Source organism: Trichechus manatus, unplaced genomic scaffold (assembly GCF_000243295.1).
Source record: "Trichechus manatus latirostris isolate Lorelei unplaced genomic scaffold, TriManLat1.0 scaffold00232, whole genome shotgun sequence".
Taxonomy (NCBI): domain Eukaryota; kingdom Metazoa; phylum Chordata; class Mammalia; order Sirenia; family Trichechidae; genus Trichechus; species Trichechus manatus.
Window position 1 is genome coordinate 1,803,676 of NW_004444168.1, and position 18,993 is coordinate 1,822,668.

At 48.8% G+C, this 18,993-nt stretch overlaps 1 protein-coding gene across 2 annotated transcripts; it reads left to right on the forward strand.

Moving 5' to 3' along the window:
- The first annotated feature begins 237 nt into the window (after positions 1 to 237).
- On the forward strand, positions 238 to 17,857 carry TRIM3 (tripartite motif containing 3). 2 transcript variants are annotated; one of them, XM_004389054.2, is made up of 11 exons: positions 238 to 433; positions 7,336 to 7,567; positions 7,789 to 7,940; positions 8,144 to 8,324; positions 8,631 to 9,363; positions 9,486 to 9,589; positions 15,029 to 15,196; positions 15,413 to 15,581; positions 15,853 to 15,923; positions 17,029 to 17,169; positions 17,292 to 17,857. In XM_004389054.2, the coding sequence occupies exons 1-11, from the start codon at positions 303 to 305 to the stop codon at positions 17,442 to 17,444; spliced, it is 2,235 nt and encodes a 744-aa protein (XP_004389111.1). In that variant the 5' UTR covers positions 238 to 302; the 3' UTR covers positions 17,445 to 17,857. The 2 variants fall into 2 exon arrangements, with proteins under 2 accessions (XP_004389111.1, XP_023598793.1); XM_023743025.1 differs by having other exon boundaries at positions 15,835 to 15,923; positions 17,292 to 17,444.
- Positions 17,858 to 18,993: the final 1,136 nt, after the last annotated feature.

The window sequence follows — 18,993 nt, forward strand, 5'->3', positions numbered from 1 at the left end:
GAATTGTTCAAGGTCTCATATCTGGTAAGAGGCTGAGCCAGGTTTGAAATCCAGTCTAACCTGAAGCCTATGCTCTTAACCAGAGCACAATGCACAAGGGTCACCCAATCCACCTATTCTACCCTGCTCCTGCCAAAGCACTGTCCTGTTCTGCCCCAGGGCATGAAGAAATGGGGGCCAGTTCTCTGCAGGGGACTAGAATGGTGGGGTTCGAGTGGGGAGTGGGAGTGTTGGCCACCTCGGTGCTGACCATCTCTCTGTACACAGGCTGGTGTGAGTGATAGGAACCATCTGTGGGCACCATGGCGAAGAGGGAGGACAGCCCTGGACCAGAGGTCCAGCCAATGGACAAGCAGTTCCTGGTGTGCAGCATCTGCCTGGATCGGTACCGGTGCCCCAAGGTTCTGCCTTGCCTGCATACCTTCTGTGAGAGGTGAGGGGTAGGGGTGTTCACCAGGGTGGGATGAGGACATTGTGGGCCCCCATGAGAAGGGAGCTGTGTGTATAAACGTGTAACAAGTGAGAGAAGTGTGTGTACACATAGGAGGGGAGTGGGTGAACCCCTACCTACAGGAGATAAGGGTGTGAGTGCAAGAATCTCTAGAAGGCCCAGAAGCTCCTAACAGTGGGCCATGGTCCCTGCCCAGAATGGTGCCTTTTCTGCCCCTTCCCAAACCTCATAGCAGCCTTAATGCCATCAGAGCAGTCGGAACTGCTGGGACCCTCAACCAGCTCTGGCACCAGAAGAGTTTGTGACCAGCTAAGCCTGTCCTTCCCTGTCCATACTCATTTTATCCTCAGGCTCTATGTGAAATTCAACCCCTCCCAACCCTCTAGTTTTTTATCTATAATTCAGTCATTCATTCAACAAATATTTATTTATTGAGCAACTACTACATGCTAGACCCTCTCCTGGGTACTGAGTATGCCATGATGAACAAAAACAAATATGATGCTTGCTTTCAAGAAACTTACAGTATATGAAGGAGAAAGATAGTACAGGCGGTCCCCCGGGTATGAATGTCCGACTTACACATATCCCGTAGTTACGAACAATCCCCCTAAAAATTCGAGGTACATACATACAATGGTTCATAATAACAAATGGGCACTACTTTGAGATGTGCATCAAAACATTGTTATTATTACTTTATTACGTTAAAGATGTTCTAGTGTAGGTTGAAGTGTTTCTTTAATGTTTTTTATGCATGGAAAGGTATGCTATATACTAAGACAAACTTTTTTTTATTCCAATTTTAATTTTTTTTTAATCGTACTTTAAGTGAAAGTTTACAATTCAAGTTAGTCTCTCATACAAAAATTTATACATGCATTGTTATGTGACCCTAATTGCTCTACCTATACTGTGACAGCACACTCCTCCTTTTCACCCCTGATTTCCCGTGTACTAAGAAAAACTTTTGACTAGCTGATGTTAGATATGAACCGTACCTAACTGTTCCAACTTACATACAAACGCAACTTAAAGACAGATTTAGGAATGGAACTTGTTTGTAATCTTGGGAGTGCCTGTAATCAGATAATCATACAGGTAAATGTAATATTTCACCCTTAATAAGTGCCTCAAATAAAGGCTTACAGTGCTATGAGAGCTTAGCATCTGAGATCTGTTCTACTGTGGGGAATCAGGGAAGGCTTCCCTGAGGAAGTGGCCCTTGAGATGAGCTCCAGAGGATGAACAGGTGTTAACTAGGTGAAGGGGACAGGAAGAGCATTCAGAAAGGCCACGTGGCATGAGGGAATATGTCAGGTAAGAGGGACTAGAAGAAGCTCAGTGAAGCTGGAGCAGAGCAAGCGTGATTGGGTGTCATGGGATGAAGCTGGAAACACAGGTGGAGGCCAGACCAAGCCGGACTTTGTAGACCTCTTAGGGAATTTTGTCTTTACCCTGAGAGCCACACAAAGCCTTTGCAGGGTTTTATGCACAATCACACTTGTATTTTGACAGTATTCTCTCTTGGGCCCTCATCCCTCATCACTCTGTCTTAGGTGTTCTGGTCCCTGGCTCTTCTCACCATTATCTCCACCTAAGCCTTCCTCCTGCCTCCTGCCTTCACTGAAACCTGGCTCTGCCCTAGGGATGCTGTTTCTGGCTTTGCTCTTAGAGATTAAAGCTCTACTTCCCTCTTCTCTTCTTGTTGCCATTGATCTAGCAACTTTTTATCACTCCTCTTCATTTACTGTAGACTTTGGAAACAGTCTCAGCCTTCCTGCCCATTCCAAGTTCTTCCATCATCCTGGGTGACCTCACTACCCACTAATATGTTTTCACCATTTCACCTCCAGTGACATCCTCCCCTCTGCCTCAGTCACACTTTCTCCTAGCCACACCCTCGATCTTGTCATCACTCAGAATAATACCACTTCTGTGGTCATAAACTCCAGTTCCCCGTTCCTGCCTTCCATTATCCCCCTCCCATCCTCTTCTCGAAGCTACCAACTCCATCCAGCCTCCTTTTCTTTCTTACCTATCGTGGATCCTATGGTTGACCATCTGACTGGCCCCCACAATTCCCTCCCACCTTTGGCCTTTGCTAAACCCACCCAGCAGATCAGAACTATAATTGGGTATCTCTGCGACTTCTCTACACCCAGATCACTGAACACTCCTGGAGAAAATGAGTACTTGGGAAATTATAACAGTAGTTCCCATTTATTGATTGCTTACTATTTATCAGTGGCTGGCTAAGTGGTCTACACGTATTAACTTACTTAATCCTCATAATAGATACTTATTATCCCCATTTTAGAGGCAGAAACTAAGGTTCAGAGTAATTAAGCAATTAAGAAATGTTTCCAAGGTTACCCAGCAAGTGAATAGCTGAGGCCTGAATCCAGGTTTGACTGCAGAGCCTTCACTCTTAACTACCACTCATTCATTTATTCATTGGTTCCTGCTCTCAAAGAGCTTATCCTCTAGTGGGCAGTGACTAACTATAAGCAAGCAAGCAAACAAGAGAGCTGCATCTTATGCTAAGTGTTTTACAGGAAATAAACAGGGAGTAAGTGGTCATGGGTGGACCAGGAGACTATTCTATGTAGAAAGGAAGGTTCCTCCCTGAGGAGGTGACGCTTGACCTGAGACCTGAGGACAAGAAGGAGACAGATATGTGAAGATTGTCCCAGGCAACAGGAAAAACCTGTGGAAGAAAAGAGTGTGGCATTTCCAGAGACCAGAAAAAAAGCTAGTGTGGCTGGAGAGTAATGCATGAGGAGGAAAGTGGAATGAGGTGAGGTCCAAGAGAATCAGGGCAGTTCATAAGGCAGCTTATAGGTTTTGTGAAAGTGTTGGGATTTTATTCCAAGTACAATGGGAAACCATTGGAGGATTTAAAAATTTTTTAATTAATTATATTTATGATTATAGTTTTATTGGTAGTAAAAAGGATACAAATGAAGAGACCCATAGGGTGAGGTCTGGGAGGGTTCCCAACGCAGAGCTTCCATGTCCCAAAAAGAGATGTGCTGTCATCCCACGTGCATCGATGTCTTTCACCAATCAGGAAGCCCCTGGAGGATTTTTTTGAAGCAGGGAATAATGTGATATAAATTAGAGTTTTGAAAAGATCATTCTGACTGCTTTGTGGAGAATGGATTGTAGAGGAGCAAGAATGGAAACAGGAGACCAGTTACGAAGCTATTGTAGTAAGCCAGGTATGATTAATGAATAGGAGGTCTTGATGAGCTAGAAGATGTTTTGCAAAGGAAACACTAGATTCAGTGAGCTGGGAAGAGAGCTACAGGGAACAGAGTGGAATGGTTGAAATGCAGATTTCAGAGTAGATACATGACTGGTGATGAGATATGGGTGGTGGTAGACAGCTAAGGTGAAGTGGATGAAAGATCATTGAGGGAGAGAAGGTCAAGGAATTAAGAAGTTATGGGTGTGTAGGTCACCTTGTGTATGTTAGAGCCACTGGGAATGATTGCAGAAATGTGTGGATGTGTGTGTGTGGTGGGGGTTGATGGGTGGCTAATAAAGAAGAAGAGAATCAGCCAGAAGAAAGACTTCAGTGAATAGAGCAACTGTTAGGTCAGTGGAGACAATAACAAGAAGGGTGGTATAACAGAAGGCATGAGCTTCAAAGATGCTGAAGAAAAATAGTTTAGAAATGTTCCAGTTGGTAGCAGGGAGGACTCAACCCCACCTTCTGGTCCTAAGGAATGTGGAGTATGAGAGAAAAACCACTCTCTACTTGAGAGGGCTGCAGGGAAAACTAGGTCATGAAGAAATAAGTTAATATTTGTGAAGCACTTAGAACAGTGCCTGGCACATGGTGTTTGTTAAATAAATAAAAATAAATTAAGATCAAAAGGAGTAGGGAACATTCAGAGAAGAGATTGAGGATATGGGAGAGTTTACACAATGCAGATCTTCCCTCTACAAATTCATGGTTTCCACACATAGCTGCCCTCAGTCCTGATTCTCTGTTTCTGCTAAGCTTCCTCCCCTCCTCCCCTGAGTGACTAATCCCAACAGTCACAATTCTCCTGAATCCTCCCTCCTTTACACACAGCAGCTGATCTTGTCTGAGGCAAGTTAGGAGTTCTCCCTCTCCCAGCCACTCCCTCCTTTCTCATCTATATCGACCCCTCCCCCCCCCACTTACCCCTTCCTTTCGTTTAGAAGATAGGGTCCCCTCCTCTTCAGGTCAACCTGAGCCAACCCCCCCACATCCTAAAGACCTTGTTCCATCAGTCTTCTAGCCTCTTCTACCTCTCCCTCTCTATTAGTTCCTTCTCAACTTATAAACACACTCAAGATTCCCATTTAAACAAATAAAAACTCTCCTTTGTTCTCTTATCCCTCTCTAGTTGTCATCCAATCCTTCAACCCCCTTCTCATTCAGACTTCTAACCTTCCATTCACTCTTTAACTTGCTACAATCAAGCTTTCCTTCCCCCACCACTCGACTGACTCTGTTTCCCTTATAGACAAAAGTGCCGCACATTTCCCAAATTCAGTAGGCATTTTCCAGTCCTTACCTTACCTGACTCCTCAGCATCTTTTGACACTGATGACTACTCTTCACTCCTTCTGGAAATGCACTGCTCACTTTGCTTCCCTGACACTGTCTCTCCTCCTTCCTCTCTGCCTGTTCCTCTTTGCTCTCCTCATTCAGTATTGGCTGAATGCTGTGTCCTGCTCTCTTCTCACTCTGTATCCCTCCTTGGCTGATCTCATCCTCCCCCATGACTGTAGAAACCGTCTTTATCTCTAGCCTGCATTCTCTCCAACAGTCTGCTGGTCTCCTCCACCTGCTGTCACACTGTAATGGTGAACTCAACCAGGACAGGACTGAAATCATCTTACCCAAAAAACTACTCATGTTTCTATGTTTCTCATCCTAGTGAGTGTCACCACCATCCACTCAGTCATCTAAGCTAGTAATCTGGGAGTCAACTGAGACTGATCTCTGTCACTCCCCATATATAACCAGACAACACCTCCTACTGGCTTTACCTCTTAAATAGTTCTCAAATCTGTCCCTACCTTGTAGTCTATGTTGCTGCTGCCCAGATGCAGGTTCTCCCCACTTCTTGCCTAGACCACTGCATGCTTTGCCTTGGATTTGAATCCAGGCTCCAGTGTTGGCTATCTCTGTTACCTTGGACAGCTCACCTTTTCAGAGCCCATTTCCTTATCTAGAAAAAGGAGATAAATTTCACTACCTTAGAGAACTGTTAAGAGTAAATGTAAAATCAGAATAGGCAGTTAATAGAAGAACAGATCTAGCTAGCTTATATATGTGTGACAAAATGCTCAGCCTCACTAATATTCAGGCTAATACAAATTAAAAATGAGAAAAATCACTTTACACAAATCAGAATTTCAAGAAAATTTAGAGATAGTAATATCTATTGTGGAAATATGAAAATTTACAGTAGCATTAGAAGTGATTTGGTGAAATATAGAGATACTGGTACATATGAAGGGATTTAAAAAATGTATTGTTTAATAAGAAAATAAGATGCAGAAAGTTATTTAATCATATTTGTATAAAATAGCACACACACACACACACACAGTAAAGCACAAAGCACAGCACCTCACACCTAAGTGTTTAATAAATGGTAACTAGATGATGACAGTGATGTCCCCTGTCTGCTGTCTTGTCCCCTTCAAACTCCCCCTCCATATAGCGACTGTCAGGAGAAGCTTTATAAAATTGTAAACCTTACCATACCACTCTCCTGTGGCTCCCTATTGCTGTTGGGATAATTTCAAAGCTCCTTTGGTGTGGCCCATGAGACCCCGTGAGCTGGCTTGTGCCTCCCTCTCTAGACTTCTCTTTACATTTCCTTGCCTTGGACTTTGTCTCCAGCACACTATGCTGTTTCTTGCCACCTTCTGTATCTGGAACACCTTTCTTCCTTTCTCTGCACATTTCTTTGGTCGGGCTAACAATTAGTTATCCATGAAAACTGGCTACATCACCTCTTTCTGAAGCCTTTCCTGGCCACCCTCTCCACCCCTGCTGGGCTTGATGCCCCTTCTATGCATTTCTTTTTCACTGCATCTACTGTATTCCTTATACCAATAACAAATCTTGTTAAAAGCTTACATTATATAGTGCTTTTTGTGAGTCAGGCTTGGTTCTTTTTTTTTAAATTGTACTTTAGATGAAGGTTTACAGAGCAAATTAGTTTCTCATTAAACCAGGCTTGGTTCTAAGTACTTTACATTTAATCCTCCAATAACATGTGAGGTTTATACTGTCTCCATCTTACAAAGGTTCATAAAAGTTAAGTAACTGGTCCAGGATCACACAGTAATAAATGGCTGACCTGGGAATTGAACCCAGGCAGCCTAGACTTAGGATGCATGACCTTAATCATTACACCTTTCACTTCTCTAAATTCCCTATTTCTGTGACTTTTTGTCTCTGTAGACTGGAACTATTTTAAGGGCAGGCACTGTGCCTTATCGCTGTATTTCCAAAGCTCAGCACAAATTCGGCAAGTGTAGTCAGTCAGTAAATGTTTAATGAATCAATGAAAGGGGAGCAAGTTGTACATTCTCTATGAGGAGACTTTATAAACACCTGTGAAAGGTGAACCTGTGTTTGTGCCACTGAGGAATACGGATATGTTTGCTTTTCTGAGAGAGGTCAGGGATGTGTTTCTACTCAGAGATGAGGCTTTTTACATGCTCTGGCAGAAAGGATTGTGTATCAACTAGAGAAGTTTCAAAATAAAGTGTAAAGGGACACCTGTGAAGAGAGGGGTGTACCACATAGGAGGTGTGAGGTGGGGTACACTGGCCCATCCCATCCCCTCTCCCAGCTCTGACTCCCCCTCCTCCCGGGACAGATGCCTCCAGAACTACATCCCTGCCCAGAGCCTGACGCTGTCCTGTCCAGTGTGCCGGCAGACGTCTATCCTCCCCGAGCAGGGTGTCTCAGCACTGCAGAACAACTTCTTCATCAGCAGCCTCATGGAGGCCATGCAGCAGGCACCTGATGGGGCCCACAACCCCGAGGACCCCCACCCCCTCAGTGCTGTGGCTGGCCGCCCCCTCTCCTGCCCCAACCATGAAGGCAAGGTGGGCCCAAGCAGGCCCAGTGAGGCCAGGACTTGGGGTGGGTGGGGGAGGAGAGGCGTGGGGGTGCCAAGTGGCTGTGGGTGAGAGGGTGTTACTCCAGATTAGTGCTCCAGGGAGGGGACGCACCTGGAATATGAGGGGCAGGGAGGGCAGATGGGGTAGGGAGGGGTGGAGAAGTTGGGTATGCAGCCGTTGCCTGACGGGCGTCCTTGTGCCCCCAGACAATGGAGTTTTACTGTGAGGCCTGTGAGACAGCCATGTGCGGTGAGTGCCGCGCAGGGGAGCATCGGGAGCATGGCACAGTGCTGCTGCGGGATGTGGTAGAGCAGCACAAGGCGGCCCTGCAGCGCCAGCTCGAAGCGGTGCGCGGCAGGTAGGTGGTGGGTGGTGGCCTTGGAATGGTGTCTGAGTAGGGCTGGGGAGAGACCCTGAGAGGGGAGAAGAGGACCTGGGGAGGGCAGGGAGGTCCCAGGTAGGGACTGTCCAGGAGAGCAGCATTTGGGTTCTCAGGGAGAAGGGATGGTTTGGTGAGGGCACCCTCCAGCAACCCCTGTGTGAGATGCTTCCCCTCCCCAGACTGCCACAGCTGTCTGCAGCTATTGCTTTAGTCGGGGGTATCAGCCAGCAGCTGCAAGAGCGCAAGGCGGAGGCCCTGGCGCAGATTAGCGCGGCCTTCGAGGACCTGGAACAAGTGCTCCAGCAGCGCAAGCAGGCCCTGGTCAGCGACTTGGAGGCCATTTGTGGGGCCAAGCAGAAGGTGCGTGTGTCCACCCTTCCCTGTAGCTAGCTGTTCATCATCGGTTGGCCTTATGGCCTCCATTGCTCCCCCTGCTTCCCACACCTGTGTGCCTCTTTCCCCAGGCTATACTTTCTTCCTCTAGACATGGGCCCACAGGTGCTGTGGGCATCCATGTTCCTTGTCATCTGTGTTCCTTGACCAGTCCCACGCTCTGCCATGCCACAGCACTGCAGCTCATGAGGAACCCCGGAGACCCGCCCCTCGCCCTCCCCACCCCGGCCCCCGTGTCAGTCCCCACCCTAGCCCTCCCATCTCCCTCCTCAGGTGTTGCAGTCCCAGTTAGACACACTGCGCCAAGGTCAGGAGCACATCGGCAGTAGCTGCAGCTTTGCGGAGCAGGCCCTGCGCCTGGGCTCTGCCCCGGAGGTGCTGCTCGTGCGCAAACACATGAGAGAACGCCTGGCAGCTCTGGCTGCGCAGGCCTTCCCAGAGAGGCCGCATGAGAACTCACAGCTGGAACTGGTCCTTGAGGTCGACGGGCTGCGGCGGTCGGTGCTCAATGTGGGTGCGCTGCTCACCACGAGCGCCACTGCACACGAGACGGTGGCCACAGGCGAGGGCCTGCGTCAGGCGCTAGTAGGCCAGCCTGCCTCGCTCACTGTCACTACCAAAGACAAGGACGGGCGGCTGGTGCGCACTGGAAGCGCTGAGCTGCGCGCCGAGATCACGGGACCCGACGGCTCTCGCCTTCCTGTGCCCGTGGTGGACCACAACAATGGCACGTATGAGCTAGTGTACACCGCGCGCGCCGAGGGTGAGCTGTTTCTCTCCGTGCTGCTCTACGGACAGCCAGTGCGTGGCAGCCCCTTCCGCGTGCGTGCCCTGCGCCCTGGGGACCTGCCACCTTCCCCGGACGATGTCAAGCGCCGCGTCAAGTCGCCCGGCGGCCCAGGCAGCCATGTGCGCCAGAAGGCGGTGCGTAGGCCCAGCTCCATGTACAGCACAGGCGGCAAACGGAAGGACAACCCGATTGAGGACGAGCTCGTCTTCCGCGTTGGTACAGCTGGCCCGGGACAGAGCCAGATGGGAATTGGCTCAAGCAAGGGTCGTTTGGGAAGTGAGGTTCAGAATGCCGTCTGAGTGAATGTTTTTGTTTCCTTTGCTCTCCCTTCCCCACAGGCAGCCGTGGACGGGAGAAAGGTGAATTCACCAATTTACAGGGTGTATCAGCAGCCAGTAGTGGCCGCATAGTGGTAGCAGACAGCAACAACCAATGTGTCCAGGTAAGTGCACTTCCCATCCCCCCCAACACCAAAATAAGGGTTCTCAAGCTACAGCCTCCTGAAAAAACAGGGTGAACAGGTCATCTCCTGAAAAATGAAACCCTACGGATAGTACCATTCCCTAAAGAGCAATGAATTATAACACCACTGTTAGTCTACCCACCTCCCACTCCACCGCCACCTGCAGTAACAGTAACCAGCACCTTCACGTGACTTACTGTGCTTATAACCTCTACCTCCCAGGCCCTGGCTCAGGCCAGATCAGCTTCTGGTCTCTAGAGTCTGGCACATTCCTTTTCCCCCCTCTGCTTCCACTTGAGCCTACACTGGCTGGCTTTCTTCCCTTTTCTCCTAGTGGGCAGGGTGCAGGCTCTGCCGTTCCCTGCTATCTTCTAACATACCTTCTGGCTCCTGAATGTATGTTGTCTGCAGCTGGTTTCCACAAACATCTGGATAGCTGAACAGTTAAATGAGGGTAACTTATAAAAAGGGGGTACCTTTCAGTGGCTGGAGTCCCTGGGTGGCACAAACGGTTAAGCGCTCGGCTACTAACTGAAAGGTTGGAGGTTCGAATTTACCCAGAGGCATCTTGAAGAAAGGCCAGGTGATTTACTTCCAAAAAATCTGCCATTGAAAACCTCATGGAACACAGTTCTACTCTGACACACATGAGGTCGCCATGAGTCAGAGTCTTTTCCACCGCAGTAGAGTTTTTTGTTTGTTTGTGTTTGTTTTCAGTGGCTAGAAGTTGTAGTGCTACCGCACAGGTGGTCCTGCCCCTGCCCTCCCCGTATCTAACACATAAGATTAAAGCTTCAGACACTGACTGAATGGACATGGTCTCTGCTGCACTCAGAGCTCCTTAAAGTCAAGAAAGGTGGCTTTCTCTCTATTCCTGGGAGTGAGCCCAGCGGGCACCAGTGTGGTAGGCACAGTGTCGTGGTTAGAAGTTGAGGCCTTGAAACCAGACACCTGGGCATGAATCCTAGCTCTGCCACTTACAGACAAGTCATGTGACCTCTCTGAGCTTCAGTTAACTCGTGTGTAAAATTAGGAGAATAATAACCTCGTAGTGTTGCTGAGAGCATTAAATGATGTACCTTGCCCAACACATAGTGAACCTTCTAATGTTAGCTGTTGTTAAGAATATCGCTGTCCAGGTAGAGGCTGTAAACAAAGGCAAGGAGGTGGAAAAGTGCTGGAGGGGTTTGTTCAAGGAACTGGAAGGATCCCAGTGGAGCTGGAGATAGATTACTGTTGAGGGTGGGGGTAGCTGAGGTCAGATTGTAAATAGTTTTGGAGATAATGCTGTGGAATTTTGGGCTTATCCTGTAGGCGATTGTTTCCAACTACCATGCACTTGAGTTCTTGGAAATATTTTATCAGTTAGCAAAACCTTCCCCTGAAGATCTTTGCTTCACATCGCCTGTAAATTTAAACTCTAAATGAAAATCTTCCTTACTCTGCCTGAGAACTGTTGTCGAAGCTCCAGCTCTGCCAAAGGTCTGTTACCTCAGTGCTTAGGAAGACTTACGTCAGCTACTCCCTGGCCCCTGCTTTCTACCTAGCAGGTGGTGGCCGTATACCTAGACTTGTCTAGCCCACCTTGATTTCTACCCCATTCCCAAGAACAGAGGAATGGAGAGGCCCAGGTCAGCATAGGGAGGCATTTGAGCTTAGCCTGGATGGTGAGGAGGGTATGGGGAGGGGTGTGTTGAGGCTCTACTGGGTCACATCCTCCACCCTCTTCCACTTCCTCCTCTCCCCCATATGCCAGGGATACTTCCTGGCACAAAGGCTGAGATTTGAAACACCTTCCCTGGTGTGTACACCTATAGGTGCTTACGTGCACAGAAAGACCTGTGCCGCTTTGTCTCTTCCAGTGAGGGGCTGTGCTGTCTATTCTTCCAGGGTGGAGAGTTGAGAGGTGGGGCCTGGTGCAGCCCCCTCTCTCTTAAAAACATCTGCTAGTCCTGCAGCCGTCCTCCTCCTTGCTTCTGTTCCCACTCCCACCTCAACTTCATAGCTGCTAGGGGTCTGGCTCTCGGATTCCAAAACTGAATTTCTGCTTCTGTTCCTCTGAGGTCCTCAGGCCCGGTATGGGCCAAGCTCCCAGAACTGCTGTGACCCCGTCCCCTCAGTTAATGAAGGTTGAGGTCTGTCTTAGTTTCTTAGTGCTGCTGTAACAGAAATACCACAAGTGGGTAGCTTTAACAAACAAGTTTATTTTCTCACAGGCTAAACCAAAAAAACAAACCCATTGCCGTCAAGTCGATTCCAACTCATAGCAACCTTGTAGGACAGAGTAGAACTGCCCCAAAGGATTTCCAAGGCTATAAATCTTCATAGAAGTAGACTGCCACATCTTTCTCCCTCTCACAGATTAGGAGACTAGAAGTCTGAATTCAGGGCACTGGCTCTAGGGGAAGGCTCTCTGTCTGTCTGCTCTGAGGGAAAATCCTTGTCTCAGCTTCTCTAGCTGAGTGTTCCTCAGTTCTTTGGTGATTTCCACATAGCATCTGTCTTTCCCCCCATTTGTGCTTGCTTGTCCCTGTGCCTAATCTGCTCTTTTTATATCTCAAAAGTCATTAGTTTTAAGCACACCCTACACTGATACGACCTCATTAACATAACAAAAAACCTATTTCCAAATGGGATTACATCTGCAGATATAGATGTTAGGACTCCACCACAGTTTTGAGAGAACACAATTCAATCCATAGCAGGGTCCTTGTGAACCTTTTCTCCTTTGGTGCCTTCTGTGGTGGACGGTGAGGCCAATCGTCAATGGGCTGGACCAGCATCAACTGACAGAGGAAAAACATTTTGTGATTTCACATGAAGAATTTGATTTGTCTATATTATATCCTTGTGTAAATTGTCTTAGTCCAGAAATTTTATTAGGTCTTCTATGAAAACTTTGTCATGTACTTCAGGCAGAATATTCATCACATTCTCCTTTGAGCTCCCCTAGCCTTTTGCTATAGCACTTTCATTCTTTACTGGAATCACTGCTTGGTTTTCTTGTTGTTTTGCCTTTTGTTTTTGTCTGGTTTTGTTTTATTTTGTTTTAATCTCTTTCCTCCACTAGACTCTGAGATCCCTCAAGCCAGGGATCTACTGACTACTATCGTGATATGCTGTTGTTGTTAGGTGCCATCAAATTGGTTCTGACTCATAGTGACCCTGTGTACAACAGAATGAAACACTGCCCAGTCCAGTGCCATCCTCACAGTCGTTGCTGTGCTTCAGCTCATTGTTACAGCCAGTGTGTCCATCTCATTGAGGGTCTTCCTCTCTCGCGCTGACCCTCTAGTTTACCAAGCACGATGTCCTTCTCTAGGGCCTGGTTCCTCCTGATAACACATCTAAAGTACATGAGACGAAGTCTCACCATCCTCACTTCTAAGGAGCATTCTGGCTGTACTATAGCAGAGAAATATTAAGGACCAAACTAGGGTGCCAGCAGATTCTAGAGATGTTAGGGAAACAAATACAGTAGGTTTTGCTGAGCCATCTCTTAGAGAAAGAGAGAGAGAGATCAAGAATGGGAGGACTTGGTGGACTGCGTGGGTGCTGTTGCCATTCACTGTGATGGGACACATGAGGAGGAGGAGCAGTCCTGGGGATAAGTTGATGAATTCACTTTCGCACAGGTTGAATTTGAGGTAGCTGTGTAGCATCCAAGTGAAGACATCCAGTCTGGTCTGAGATTGAGCTGAGGTATTCATTCATGTGTTCAATGTCTACTATGTACCAGTTGCTATACTAGTACTGGAATGTAGCAGCAAACAAAACAGAGACAGTCCCTGCGTATGCGGAGTCTATATCCTTACAAGGGGACAGATATTTAATAGTTATTTAGTTCAGAGGTGATCATTGTTATGACAAGAGCTATCAAGTGTACATCATGGAGACCTAACTTTATGTGTAAGTACTGATCCAGGGGTGGAGGTTAGTCTGTAAAGCCTTCTCTGAAAAAGTGGCCTGGAAATTCTGAGAATCAAAGATGAGGAGGAGTTGGTGCAGGTGTTCAGGGGTGAGATAGGATAGGATGGGAAGAGTAAGACCTCCCATCAGGGTTGAGTCTCAAGCTGAGCTGCTCAGACTGCAGGAGGCAGATGCACTGCCTCACTGCTGATCTGGTGGCACCTTTCAGTCCCTCTCACATCAACTCTTCAGAGCTGTGGTACTTCTCTCTGGTCCTGGCAAATATTGTCCCACCATGGTGACAAGGGCAGAACCTAGGACTGTGCCTGGTGGAAGTCAGCATCAGGAGGGAGTGATGTCTGTTGGTGGGACCTGCAGGCCTAAGAGGTGGGAGTAGGGAGGGAGAGCCCAGCCTACTAAGGAGGGAGCAGGTCTAGATCAGAGAGCAAGGCCCAAGGCCCAAGGCCAGAACTTGAATTCTCCAAGGTTGATCCTGGCTCTGATTCATCTTGTGTCCCCAGAGCCTATAACAAAGCAGAGTGTGTGAGACTTATGCATGAGTAATGTTTTGACTGTGAAGGAAAAGCAAGAAGGCTTAGCTTAAGAAGGAAGGATGCTTAGCTTAGGGAGGTGATTCTAGGTTGGGGAGATCTGAGAAAAAGGAGCCCCAGGGGAGGGGGAGAGGTTGAAAGATTCACTCCGTTCAGGAGGAAGGTTACCTTGTCAGCCCATAGCCTGAATGGCTGGACTTGCTGGCCCACCGGACTAACTGTGGTACACTTTCTTCTCTCCTTTCTGGTCTGCCCCTAAGTCCTGTGAGTCTACCGCCAATGTATCTCCTGAGTCCATCCACTTCCTTCCAGCCAGTTACCTTGGGGCAAGCCATCATGATTCTCACCTGGATTATTGCAACAGCCTCTGACTGGTGGCCAGCTTCCAGTCTTGACTCCCCCCTGCAGCTAGAGTGTTCTTTCTTAAAAGCAAATCTGATCTTGTCACGCCCCTGCCCAGAAGTCTTCAGTGAATTGCCATTATGCCCAGGATGAAACATAACTCCTCTTATTCACCTGAGTGCTCCCTGCCATCCAGCTCCCCTGCACAGGTCCTCGAGTACTGCCCATACTAGATTCTGTGCCGTTTACATCCTGTCCACTCCGCCTGAATGCCTTTCCTCCTCTTCGTTTCCTTTCCCGGCAGGCTTTGGTTCCTTTCTTGGCAACCTTATTAAGCTACTAGCTCAGATATCCCCTTCTCTTTGGAGCCTTTCCTGACCACTCTGCCTTGCCCCTTTCATATTTAACAACCCATTCACATCTCTGCTGCATGTCCCCTGAGGTCTGAGGCCATGTCTGATTCCTCCCTGTATCCCTAGCATTGTGTCAGTAAGTGCTTGTTGAATGACTGAGTGACTGGCGAGGGAGGTCTCCTCCTTCAGGACCCTGCTTCCTTCCCTCTGTGCCCACAGTCTCTCCCCTCCTTCCCGCTCCCTCCCTTGCTTCTCTGCTCCAGGTTTTCTCCAATGAAGGCCAGTTCAAATTCCGTTTTGGAGTCCGAGGGCGCTCACCTGGGCAGCTGCAGCGCCCCACAGGTGTGGCAGTGGACACCAATGGAGACATTATTGTGGCAGATTACGACAACCGTTGGGTCAGCATCTTCTCCCCTGAGGGCAAGTTCAAGGTGAGAGGCCTGCTGTCCCTGTACTGTCTGCACCCCTTGTAGTGAGCTGAGCTGACCATCTAGTGTGTCCTGATGGTCAGGGCCTGGACTAGTCCATTCCTGCCTCTTCCTGCTCTCTGGTCCATCCCTAGCCCAAAGTTCTGTTTTGGAGCCAGGCTGAGACTATTACCCCTAGCAGTCAAGATAAAGCCCCTTATGGATATCCCCTTCTTCCAGACCAAGATTGGAGCTGGCCGCCTCATGGGCCCCAAGGGAGTGGCCGTAGACCGGAATGGACATATCATTGTGGTGGACAACAAGTCCTGCTGCGTCTTCACCTTCCAGCCCAATGGCAAACTGGTTGGCCGTTTCGGGGGCCGTGGGGCCACTGACCGCCACTTTGCAGGTATTTGGGGACAATTCAGAGATCTGTTCTGATACCCTAGTCCCAGAGAACTGCCCTCATACCCCATTTCTAGACACCCTTCTGTATCTTGGCCCTAGAGACTCTCCTTTTTCTATACCCAGACCCATCATCCCAGAGACCTCCTCTTACTTGCCCCAGCACCAGAGACATCAGCCCTTTCCTAACACCCCAGCTTTATCATCCCAGATACTCTTCCCCATCCCACTCAGAATCCCAGCTTACTGCCCTAGAGACCATTTTATATTTTCAGGGCCCCATTTTGTAGCTGTGAACAACAAGAATGAGATTGTGGTGACGGATTTCCATAATCATTCAGTGAAGGTTAGTATCCGCCCACCTCCATGACCACTGCCCCAACATCCTTTTTTCTTTTACAAGAGTCGTTTTTCCCTCACTTTCTTTTTTTCCTCCTTTGAGATTATTCATTCAAATAATAAGCACTTATAGCCTGGCTCCTTTGTCCCAGGTACTATGCTAGAAGCTGGGGATACAGTGATGTACAAAACAGACACATTCCCTGTCTTGGTTGTAGTCTAGTAGGGAAGAGAAAAGGTAACCAGGAAGTTACAACATGATGTGATAGATTCTGTGATAGGGAAGTGTAGGGAACTGGGAGGACACAGGGGACACATTTGATTCAGGTGAGACTGTTTGAGAAAGACCTAAAGCACAAGTGGGAATCAACCACATGGTAGAGAAGGGGACAGTATTTGAGGCAGAGGAGACAGGAGGATCCAAGACCTGGAGGTGGAAACCCTTATGGTGTGTTCAAGAAATCCCAAGAAGTTCATACTGGGTTTGCGGAGGGGTATGGTGCAAGAGAAGTATGAGGTTTATATGCCGCATTAAGGGGCTTCCTCTTTTCCTAAGAGCTGTGGGGAGCCGTTAAAGGATTGCAGGCAGGGGAATGATGCAGCCCTGTGTGTCTTAGAAAGATCACTGGCTGCTGCATTGGAGGGAGCAAAACTAGAGACAAGTTTTGCCTTTACAGTAATCTTACAGTAATCCAGATGAGAAATGATGAGGACCTGGACCGTGATAAAAGTCAGTTGCAATCTATAGATAGGATACAGATTTGAGAGAGGGATTTGAGATAGAATCAATGGGATGTGTTAATTCATTGTCTGTGAACCAGAGAAGGTGGAGTTAAGAATGACTCATGGCCAACTGGGTGGTGCTAGTCAATGAGATGGAGAACTCAGAAGAACTGCTTTCCCAGGGAAGATGGGCTGTTAGATTCGATGTGCCGAGGGACATTAGCTGGAGATGGTCAGTAGGCAATAGGCTACATGGATGTGAAGCCTAGGAAGGTCTGGGCTATAGCTGCAGATCTGGGGTCCTCATCCTGGGGGCTTCACCCCATCCTCCTCTAGTCCATCCTCTGCCTAAGGCCTGGTCCCTAGTCCCCAGCCCTTTCTCCTGCCAGGTGTACAGTGCCGATGGCGAGTTCCTCTTCAAGTTTGGCTCCCACGGTGAGGGCAACGGGCAGTTCAATGCCCCCACGGGAGTAGCTGTGGACTCCAATGGAAACATCATTGTGGCCGACTGGGGCAACAGCCGCATCCAGGTGAGTAAGGCCCAGGGATGGCATGGGGGTGAGGCTTCCTGCTGTGCCCCCTACACACTGCCCTCCACAGCCCCTCATCTGCCTGATCTTGCCTCTCCCCCCAATCTCCACTCCTTACCCAGGTATTTGACAGCTCTGGCTCCTTCCTGTCCTATATCAACACATCTGCAGAGCCACTGTATGGCCCACAGGGCCTGGCACTGACCTCGGATGGCCATGTAGTGGTGGCTGATGCTGGCAACCACTGCTTTAAGGCCTATCGCTACCTCCAGTAGCTGCACAGGGGCCCCACCTGGCTCATGGAGGGACGGACATAGGGGTGATTGGATAAGAGGGTCTGGCAGGAGGTGGGCCAGACCTGGCAGCACTGAATGTGGGCTGTGGGCGTGGGTGCGCCCGGTGCCCTCCCTTTCCCCCTCCCCCAACCCCACGGTTGCACTTTATTTATTCGGTTCTTGCTTTGGTGACTGGGTGGGCCTGGACTATGGTCCCCAGGATGTGTGTAGAGCTTCACCCTAACCCCTTACACACCTCCCCTGCCCCCTCAGTCTGCTCCCCACCTTCCAGCCTGGGGCCAGAACAGCCACTCCAGGGCACAAATCCTTCTGGTTGTCTCCCTACCACCCCCATACACACTGACAGAGACAGCAATACCCCACCCCTCCATATTAAATAAATGTCTTCACCACGATGGTTTTGCTGGTTTCTTGTGGGGTGGGGCTGTGGGGCGATGGGGTGGTGGGACGACTAGCTCTAGAAAGCAATGTTGGGGCAGGGGGCCTAGTTCCCTAAACTGGGTCCTGATGTTTTGAAGCTTCAGGAGAGGAGAGTAAGAGAGAGTGAACACCTGGGACCTTGAGCCACCTGCCAAATCCCTATCTGGGGCCCTGTGTCTCCTGCAGAAATAGGCAAGTCCTTTGCCTGTTTGCCAAGAGTCTGGGAAAAATGACCCTTGCCCAGAACACAGCCAGCTGCTCCAGATTATGGAAATGGAAACAATCCTTGAAGCCCAAGCCTGGGCTGGGGACCTGATGGAGGATCAGAGACCGTGGTGTGATTACACTGCTCCCCCCACTCCATGTGTACTCTTGTGCAAGCACATCCAGCAGGGCCATCAAAAATATCTGCAAAAGCATGTAGAGAGTCTGCATGTTTCCCTTGCCTTTGCCCTTTACCTTCCTGTCCAAGGTCACCCCATATTGGGCCAGCCTAGGTGGAAACGGGTATGGGAGACCTCATGCCCAGTTTTAGAGCTCAGTGCTGAAGCACTTGCTGCATAACTCTGCCAAGATTGCTGCCCTTTCCCCACGGTGGGACTGGAGTCCTAGCACCCCCTTCTGAGTTCTAATCAGTCAGGGTTTGGCTGCCAGTTCCAGAGATGATTCAAACCAGCACTGTGTGATCTGGGTGCACTGTGAGGTAGGGACTATGATTTCTCCCATTCTGCAAAAGGCTGAAGCTCAGAGAAATACAGTTCCGATTGCTGATGAAGAGCAGAGCCAAGACTTGAAACTATAGCTGTCCTACTCCTAACTGGTAAGTGATAGCACCTTACTCTTCCTCATGCCTCTGGTGCCTAGCACAGCAACTGACAGCAAGCACTCAACAAAAGTTAGGGAATGATGCATCTGGGAAGATGGGTCATCTGAGGTCATGGAAAACATTACGACATCATCCTGGTATGATTCCTGGGCCAAGGATAGGGGGCTATTCATGACCTATGAAGATCTGGGGGCTTTGCAGAGATCAAGGGGGCACCACTGGACCATACGGAAGTCTTGGTGAAGCTGGAGAAAAGTAGATTTTAGGTATAATTAGGAAGTA